The 10,430-nt window shown below is 37.4% G+C and overlaps 1 protein-coding gene across 2 annotated transcripts in view; it reads right to left on the reverse strand.

The window, feature by feature from the left end:
- The window catches only part of LOC110109810 (probable protein phosphatase 2C 6), a 17,520-nt gene extending 7,305 nt beyond the window's left edge, over nt 1-10,215 (reverse strand). The window contains exons 1-4 of one of the 2 annotated variants that reach the window (XM_020841008.2): nt 9,933-10,215; nt 8,686-9,839; nt 8,231-8,611; nt 8,036-8,141 (exon numbers count right to left, since the gene is read on the reverse strand). In XM_020841008.2, the coding sequence (XP_020696667.1) occupies nt 8,036-8,141; nt 8,231-8,611; nt 8,686-9,549 (1,351 nt within the window). In that variant the 5' untranslated portion in view covers nt 9,550-9,839; nt 9,933-10,215. Of the gene's footprint in view, nt 1-8,035; nt 8,142-8,230; nt 8,612-8,685 lie in introns of both variants that reach the window. The other variant, XM_028696701.1, reaches the window with a different exon arrangement.
- Nucleotides 10,216-10,430: the final 215 nt, after the last annotated feature.

Genomic DNA, 10,430 nt, shown 5'->3' on the forward strand with positions numbered 1-10,430 from the left:
TCTCCCACCTCGTCGTATGCATCGCACCGGGCTCCCTCCTACCGTGCTACAAGAGCGCGTATAGGTGGTTCTCCGGTCCGCTGCAGACGTCGAGAATGGGATTTTGGACCATCATACCTTTACGTAGCAGTCGTCGGCGATGTCAGTGTCGAGGTCGAGGACCGTCCCCACCACGCTACAAGAGCGTGTATAGGGCTTACCCGCCTCGTCGTATGCTTCGCACCGGGCTCCCTCCTACCGTGCTACAAGAGCGCGTATAGGTGGTTCTCCGGTCCGCTGCAAACGTCGAGAACGGGATTGGAGTTAGAAATTTATACCTTGAAGACCCGACGGGGAGGAGTCGTCAGCGACTGTCGGCTCGCAGATCGAGGCAAGGGAAATGTTTTATTTTGAATTAATTCAATAGTTAATATTAATTAATTATAATTAATTATATTTAATTATAATTATATTTAATTAATTATATTTATCCTTAATTAATTATAATTAATTAAGATTATTAACTATAATTATTATAATTAACTGATATGATTAATTATAATTAACTTTCAATTAATTATAATTAATTAATATCAATTAAGTTTAAATAATTATAATTAATAAATAATAATTAACTATAATTAAAAGAAGTTTTAATTAATTAAAATTAACCTTAATTAAAATTAATTATAATTAATTATAATTATTTAATTAAAATTAATTATTAATTAAAATTATTAATTAATTAAAAATGATTATAATTAAAACTAATTATAGCTAATTAAGATTAACCAAAATTAAGCTTAATCAAATACCCTCTTCTCCCACTCTATCTCTCGGGTTCGGCCATGGATAGGCCGAAGAAGCGCGTAAAGGGAGAAAGTTACCTTCACACAGAGCAAGCTCTGTTGTTGCCTCCGATCTAAAATGTCGTAACTTCCGGACCTGCAGGAGGGAAAGCCGTCGGGGAGCAAGCCGAAGAAGCGACGGAAGATAGAAAGTTATCTTCACAGTCGACGAACACCCGTCGTTGCTTCCGATTGTAATGTCGCAACTTCCGATCCAACAGGAAGTGTCGTCGAAGGAGCGAAGTCGGCCGGCCACGATGGTACCAGAGAAGCGTGCGAACGGGAGAGGGTTGCTTCACAGCCGACGAGCTCGTGTACTTACTTCCGATCAGAATGTTGAACTTCCGATTCGGCTGGTAGGGAAAGTCGTCGAAGGCAAAGTCGAACAGCAACGTGGGAGGCGGAGTGAGCTCCCAGTCGTTGTTTCCGATTGAAATGTCGTGGCCTCCGATCCGATAGCAAGGGAGTGTCGTCGGAGGGAGATAGGGAGAGAGTGAGCGTGAGAGAGCGGGATTGAGGAGGGAGTCGAGAGTCGAAGAGCAACCGAAAGCTTCGCTCGGGTGGCTATTTAACGACGCGAATGAACCTCCTCGAGCGGAGTTTGAGCAGGATTCGTGGGATATGACTCGAGCGGCGAATCAGCGCAATTTCGGCAGGATATCGCGGGTCCGTCGGGCACAGGGTATGTATGCGAGATTTCTTTTCTTTGGGTATTATACGTTAGTCAACAACTAAGGATAGACTTGGTGTATGTATGCTGACAGTCAAGCCATGAAAAAGATCACAATAAAGTATCGTTTCGCTATACTATGCTTAGATGATATCCTAGCCCTTGTCATCGAATCCACATGCTTGAGTAAATTTAATCTGCAAAGCAGCTATCATCAGATATAGATCCAAACCAGAGATGAATGGAAAATTATTTTCAAAACTTTTGAAGGCCTTTGAGTGGTTGGCTATGCCATTTGGGCTCTCCAATGCAAAGTTCCATAATGTGACACCTATAATTATTCATCATTAAATTTTCTATGATGTATTTTGATGACATGCTAATCTACAGCACCGCTGAGTTTGATTGGCCCATCTTTGCCTAGTTTTGGATACCCTCAATGCCTAAAAACTACACATCAATTTAAAGAAATGCACTTTTTTACAGTCTATGGTCATTTCTCATAAATTTGTTATTCCAGCTAACGGAATTCCTGTCAATACCATCAAGGTTTAGGCCATTTTGTATTAAGCTATCCCAGCATTTGTCCGCAGTTCGTGGTTTTATCAACCTAGCTACTTTTTAGCTTAGATTTATCAATAAGTTTAGCATGATCATGGCTCCTTCAACTTTTCTAAAAGCTGAGTGTCGTATTGATATCATGAATATGACATGAAGAGAGATTTTCCACGGCCTAGCCCAACTCATACTAAAGTAAAACAAACAAAACATTAAACACGCAAACAAAAGTCAATATATACAGCAGAGCTTTCATTCTCTTTTACATCCAACCAACTCAGCATGGTTGGGTTCATGATATAACAGCAGCAAATTAAAAATTACTCATTTATCCTTTATTTTATATATTCCATTAATATTTCATGATATATCTCAACTGAAGAAGCCTGTGGATGGTATATCAAGGGTTTAACCATGGAAATGATCTTTCCATCAAATTTTCTAAAAATAAAGTAATAGTTCATATTGTTTCACCAATTGATATGTAATATCATCTTAGCATAAACACTAAACAGAACCAATTTCTAAATTTGGGTATCAATTAAATCACTTCTCACAGTAAAATTCATTAATCTTATTTGTTTGAGAACAAATATAATAAAAAACTAAAAGCATTTAAATGGTTTGAAGGATCCATTTAAATGGTTTAAAGAATAGATCCACAAACATTAAGCAAATGAACATATATGCAAATAATTTGTAATAAAAAAACATAATAGCTTTTCAGCATGTTGGTATCATTCTACAAAGCAGAAGAAAGAAAAAAAAAATTCAAACAAGATAACCAAGCAAACAAAATATATAATAAATGCTAATAATTATTTCCTTATATAGATTGGTATATAGCTAACGAAATTAACAAGTAAAATGAAATAGCATTTAGCCTAAATTAATCCTCAGTATCTCTGATAAGTAAAACGACAAGTAGTTAGAAAAATTAATAGAATTAAGGGTATATACCATGGAACTATTGGCAAAACTTTAGCATATCACAATACTAGGGTACAACAATAGTCAAATGTTAAAGGAATGGTAAGATATAATATTATCTCAGAAAAGGATGCTCAAGAAAATTTTAATATGACCCTAACATAATTTTTCTTTAGTTTCCTTGGTAGCTTATTAACCATTCCCCTTCTTTCACCGTCATCAATCTTTGTGAAATCATACTCATTTGACAGACCACATCAGGAGGCACATAACTTTAAGGAAAGAATGCATAGACTATATAAGGCTAAAGTTCTCAGAAACAAGAAGGGTACTCATGGTTCTGCAATAGCCGAGGCCAGCAAGTTTCTGATTTATAAGAGCATTTAAGAGAAGGGAGGATTTGAATGTCAATCATCCCTAGCTTGACAGCTGATTCTTAGAAATAACATGGATACTTCCATAATGAATACTATAAAAATGAGCTGTTAATATTATGCAAGGCCAAAAGCCATTCATTGCTAGGTTGCCATGAATCATGTTAAGTGCAGAGGCAACAAGCCACAATAGCATTATAGAAAGAAAAAAAGACACAACGAATGAATGAATACACAATGCTTGATGGCAAAGGATTGAACTTCATCCAACAGTTTGATTTCTTCAATTTTCTAGAAAACTTTCTGGTTCCAAAAAACTGTATGATTGCTTCTGGTGGCAAGCTACATATAAAATAAAAATTACATTATGTTACATACTTCTTCAATGGTCACATTTTACAGAGAGTTAGGGGACAATTATGAAAGAACAAACGTGAAAGATGGGTAATGATAGAAAATATGACCCACACACACGTCATATTTCTATGCCCCACGATCCTATGCAAAGAGAACATAACTTTAATACCTTAAGAAGAACTGATAACAAACCATTTAAGCATTAAGCCAAAGACAGAACAATTAATAATATTTATTCAACTAATGAAAGATGTAACTCTCTAGTTAAATGGTATAAATCCTACTAAAAGAGGAAAGCCACTTATGCTAGGAGGATCTCCTATTCAAAGTAGAATGATAGCCTTTCATAAGAAAGTCTAGTATCTCACATAATAAATCATAATAAAGTCAAAACTCATGCAACATTCAATAATGATGAATGGAGGAGGAGATTTCATAAAGCAAGTACCAAAGAACTGCAATAAGAAAAATATAATGATGATGAAAAAAAAAACTTTATTCATTATCACAATTTAGATCAACAGTGTAAGACCATGCCTTGTCATTTAGGTTAAACCAACCCTCTACCTCAACCTTACTAGCATAATTAGTCTCAAAATTTTTTTATCAATATATATTAAGACTATGTACCAAGGCCAACATGTCCCAGAGAAAAGAAAGGCATAATTATGGCATTTCAAACCCTTAAAAGAAGATAGAAATATGTGGAGATGTATGGTTTCATCAGATTAGTTGAGGCAAAAAAAGCACATTACATTTTATGGTACAATTCACTAGGATGATTTTTTTTTCATGCATTCAAGAATTAAAACTATACTAGAGAAGGAATCTATGGTGAAAAGACATGAACAATTGATCTGAATGAACTCATACACATTGTTTGATGGAAAAGTATGGAATTTCATCCAACTTTGATTACTTCAATTTACAAGAGAACTTTGATTCGGAACACAGCGCATGAGAAGAATTAAGAATACACGGAGAAGGAATCTATGGTATGAAAATAAATAAAAAACAGATTCCAAAATGAACTCAGAACTCAAACACATTGTTTGACGGTAAAGCATTGAGCTCATCAAATATTTTGATTACTTCAGTTTACTAGAGAGCTTTGGTTCTAGAAAGAGTATGATGGACTAACAAAATACAAATATTAAGTACATTATGCAAGATACTTCTTAGATGGTAAAAATTTAAGAGTTAGGGTGCATTATTGAATAGCTAATAATTGAGATGGCTGATGATAGAAAATAAGACCTCAAACATGTGGCATTAGTTTTGATAGATAGTAATTGAACAGAAATTAAACTTACCATGTAACTCCCTATAGAGCTATTAATTATGGACAAATAAGCTAAAGAGGAATTAAGTATTACTACGTATGACCATCACATCCCTTTAAGGGATTAGAGTTGAATTCTCTTTGCATTAGCAGAATGGGTCATACATAAGACCAAGCATAGAGCTTTTATTTGTCCTACTACTCCCTTCAACTATTTACTTAGCCTATCAATTAAGAAATTTCGCTTTGGACGGTGCAATTAGCTAAGTTTTAGTTAACAATAACAACAAGTCTTTATCCCACTACATGGTGTCGGCTATATTAATCTTTCTCAATTGTGTCCTATTAAGAGTAAATTCTCATTTAAATTTATTAAAATATAATCATTTTTAATAATGTCTAACCAAGTTTTTTTAGGTATGCCATTATCTTTTTTAATGTATGGCAGATCTAATACATCTACTCCTAATAGATTCATCAGAAAGACGACATTTTATGTGACCAAACCATCTATGTCGGCTCTCAAATCTTATTTGCCACTAGAGCTATTGCAATCTTTTCACGTATATACTCATTTCACATTATGTCTCTAAGTGTAAAGCTGCTCATCCACTTGAGCATCATCACGTCTGCAACGCTTAATTTAGTTTTGGTTGGCAAAAAATATTTTAGAACATTGGAAAGGAGGCATATAAAAATTTAAGGATTAAGTCAATACAAAACAGCTAATATTTTATTCTTCCGCAAATGAAACATATAACCCTCTAGTTAAAATAGACAAATCCTATTAAAATAGGAAAGCCACTAATGTTATTAGGACCTCCTATTCAATGTAGATTACTGGCACTTTAAAATATTAAAGTTACATAGAATAAACGGACTACAACATCTTGATTTTATCAAATGGGTTGAGGTAAAAGGCATATCATTAATTTTTTGTACATTGAAGAATTGAAAATATATTAGAGGATGAATAAATCATATAGAGTATGAAAAGGCATAAACAATTAATTATAGAACAAAATCAGACAAATTACTTGAAGTAAAGAATTAAAATTCATCAAACAATTGAAAATTTTGAATAGGGATGTCAATAAATGACCCGACCCCTATGATGCACCGACACGGACACGGCGACACGGACACGACACAACACAACACAACACGAACACGGCAATTTTTAAAAATATAGGACATGGGTGCGGCGTGGACACGGCCTAATAATTTTTTAATATAACATATAATAATTTTAAATATATAGGACACGGGCACGGCGTGAACAGATGGCTCTTTTGAACCTTGACCTAATCTACCCCCGCCAGCAGCAAAACTCATTTTGCTAACAAACCAATCATACATATGAATACATCAAATTAAATTGATATGAAGTGAAATCAAAATATCCTAATAATAAGACAACATGAATACAACAATATATCGGTCTGCAGGGGGTTTCCGGGGGCAACGTCCCCGGAACAAAATTTTATTGTAAGAGTAATTTTGAAGTAATGCTTGTTTTTAAAGTTCGTAAGTTATTTGTATGGAAAGATACCGAGTGGTACCGAGTGGTACCGAGCAATACCGAGCATGTACCTAGCAGTACCGAGCATGTACCTAGCGGTACTGAGCGGTACCGAGAATGTACCTATCAGTACCGAGCATGTACCTAGCGATACTGAGCGGTACCAAGCATGTACCTAACAGTACCGAGCATATATTGAGCAGTACCAAGCATATACTGAGCGGTATCAAGCATGTACTGAGCGGTACCGAGCATGTACTGAGTGGTACCGAGCATGTACCTAGCAATACCGAGCATGTACATAGCGATACCTCATTTAATAACCGGACACGCATGTCCAACACGCGTGTCCGATTTTAATTTTAATTTTTTAAATTGCGACACTCCAATGCCGTGTCGGACACGTGTCCATGCCGTGTCCGACGCGTGTGTCCGACACGAGTCCGACACTGGACACCCTCTTTAAGTGCCGTGTCGGTGCATCATAGCCCGACCTGATCTCAACCCGAAAAATTCGAGTTTAGGTTGACCAATTTAATAAACATGTCGGGTTTTCCAACCCGTTTTATAAGTTGATCTAGTTCGAGTTGACCCGCGAACCCGTTTTTGATTTTAAAATTGCCCATTTAATATCATTTCTTCTTTTTTTTTTTACTTGTGGGTATAATCTTTTATTTTTTTTGATCAAATATCATAAACTTAAAGTTAATAAGTTATAAAAAATATTAAACCGAAACAGGATAACAAGTCAAGTTCGGGTCATTCACGTTGCTAACAGGTTGGGTTCGGTTGGTGTTTTTTACTCGTTTATTAAACAAGTAAGGTTCAAGTTGACTGGATTCAGGTAAGATCAATTTCAATGCGGACCTGAACCCAACCCATAAACCCATTTTGACAACTTTAAATTTGAATGTGAAAAGATAGTATGATTGTGTATGGCAGATTAGCTGTAGATGGCATATTAAGTACATTATATTGGATGCTTCTTTGATAATACAAATTTAAAGGGAGTTCAGAAGCATTATGAAAAAGGTAACAAGTGAGCTGGCTGATGATACAAAATATTATCTTAAACACATGGCAATTGAATCCCCAAATCAAAACAAATAGATGTTAAAATATGGAAGGCCATAAAATACATTTAATGTTGGAAGATGTATAATGTACTCATTACACATTTATTTAGTTCATTTAGACAAGGCATTTTTTTGCTGCCTCAGAAAAAAAATTAGGCATACTTGCTGCACTGGAATGTGGCATTAAGCCTATGCGATATTTTCAATATTAAAAAAAAAAGAAATTCTTTCTCCTCCGAAAGCTAATGAATGAAATGAGAACATATCATCTTATATGAAAAATGAGCTTGCACTCAAAACAATGAATATTTTAGTCATGGCTAAAACATAAACTTTTTCTTTCTTTCTTTAAGAAAAAAAATATAAAAGCAACTGCAATATCATTCATAGTTGAACTTTTCTTAAGTTATACACTAATACCCAAGAATAGCATACATACCAATTGACCTTGACATTGCTAGGACGCCAAATACACGATACCCATTCCACTGAATGACTTTGCCTCCTGCTGCTTCAATCCGTGCATATTCATCTTCTCTATTGGGCTGAAGTAAAACACAAAATCAAATATTTGAGGTTAAGAAATATGTCTGGACGAAGAAATAGTGACAGACAAACAGAATAGTAGACATACCTTATGATCCACTGATAGAGGCATGGCTTGTTTTCCCCGACAAAGAACTGCCCTCGAGTCACCGCAGTTTGCCACAATTATATGAGAGGAACAGATGACAGAAACAACAGCAGTAGATCCAACAGTCTCAGGCGCAATAGGATCAGACATTGCAGTGGAACCTAGACTGCTTTTTCCACCACTAGCTTCAGATGTGCTTCCTAAACATACTCTACTAACCTTCCCACCAACCTCATCATCAACCTTCAGAAAACAATCATTGAAAGCTATCTCCCACTGTTTTTGCCAATCACTGTCACCAACCCCTTCCAAACCTGCCTTCGAACTAGCAAGCTTGTCTGCCAAAGCAAGATGGATCCGTTCATGGCAGTAATTGGCAACCTGCAAGCAGAGACAGTCCAAAATAAGCATCCTACAGGTCAATAAATATAGCATATTTCCAAATATCTTTATACCTGTGCGCCACCATGGCCATCATACACTCCAAAGAAGTGGGAAGGCAAGCTAATCTTACTGGGTAAAAGCCCATCCACAGCTAAATCACTAATCAACATCCAGAGTGGTATATCAAAGAATCGTGGAACAGCTACAACTGCGTCTTCCATTTCTGGTCTCCTCCCACAGATGGAGATGCTGCCCCAGAGTGGCACACAGTCTTTAAGAAACAGGCTTCTCAAACCAGCAGCCCTTCTTTCCTGAACTTCCATCTGCTCAACAGAAGTTAAACCCTTCACCTGATCATCTTTCACACCAATACCCAACACATCAACGCCCAATTCCTCAACAACAGGAGCAGCTAAAATCTCAAAAGTCTTTACTGCATCCACATCCATGGAGCCAGACATACCAAGTTCAAATCCCAAATCAAAATTTCCTAAGTCATCTAATGCACCGGCGAGGCTGCTGGTATCACTGGCAATCGATGGTTCCGGCCCAACAGACCCTGTATCATCATCGTCGTCACTCCCAGGTGCGACAGTTCCCAACCTCTCAGCATCCAGTCCAGCCGATACCAAATTATCATCCAACATGCCCTTTGAAACATTACCCTCTCTTCCCTCCACCATGACTGCTGCTGCTTCAGGGGGATCGAGCTGGAAGCTAGTAGGCGTATCAGTTATCAGCTTAAGCCGTGTAACCTCCATTGGTCGGTTCTCACAAAGCGAGTTGCCTAACCTAAATGGCAAAGCAACAGCCGTGGATCCATCCTCCATCGACTCCTCCTCCACCTCCAGAGCTGTCGTCGTGGTGAGGGCAGCAGCGCGGGCAGTGCGTGTACGAGCAACAGGACTACAGGAACCGTCGTTATCAAAACTCATTGATAAAAATCGTATCTTGGTCTCGCCAGACGCATCCTCCCCCCTTTCTTCATCACTCCGGAACTGCGCCGGCCAAGGTTCACGGGATTTCTTAAAAGTCCGCCCGTTAATGGAAATTTCCAAGATCCTGGCTGCTAGGTAGGGGATAAAAAGGGCAATTACCGAGTGACTACAGGCTGTGCTCGAACTCTAGAATCAAGAGCATGAGAAGAGAAAAGAAGCGCCGGATCTAATTAAATGACACACCAAATCTAGCAAAACCCTAATTTTGAAATATACAAACTCTTATCCTGTCCGAAGAACAAGAAAGAGAGGAGCGGTTAGTGGACGAGGGGGGATGAACCTAGGAAAGTGAAGTATATAGGAAATCACAAGAAATACACCTAAAGATGGGTCGCCTTTCTGCTCCGAGTTCCCTGGATCTCAAGGAATCTATCACAGCCTCTACAAAAAAGAAAACCCTATATAGACTTCCACAATCCCTCTCAAATAACAGGAAAAATTACAATAGAAATTACAAGAAAGATAGATCTCTCAACAAAGGTAGGTGCTTCGATCCAATCCAAGAAGGAGAAAAAGCAAAATCGACCCAAAAATAGAAACAATTAATGCAACAATTAGGGAAACCCTAAAAACTTACCGTGGAAATCTCTTCATCTCCTGCAGTGTGGGGTGGGGAAGAAAACAGAGAAGAGGTGGACGGAGGAGAAGATAGACACGTGTTGCATAAACACTATTCCATAGGCTGTTTGGTAATTTGCACCTAACATTTTCGCATCGGACCCACCGAGTGATATTGTTTCGAAGCGCAATTGGTTTTCCGTGTGGGACCAGTAAAAGAGAGGAGCTCCTTTGGCCCATAGCGACACGTCAGTAAGATG

This window comes from Dendrobium catenatum, unplaced genomic scaffold (genome assembly GCF_001605985.2).
Source record: "Dendrobium catenatum unplaced genomic scaffold, ASM160598v2 fragScaff_scaffold_819, whole genome shotgun sequence".
Lineage (NCBI taxonomy): Eukaryota > Viridiplantae > Streptophyta > Magnoliopsida > Asparagales > Orchidaceae > Dendrobium > Dendrobium catenatum.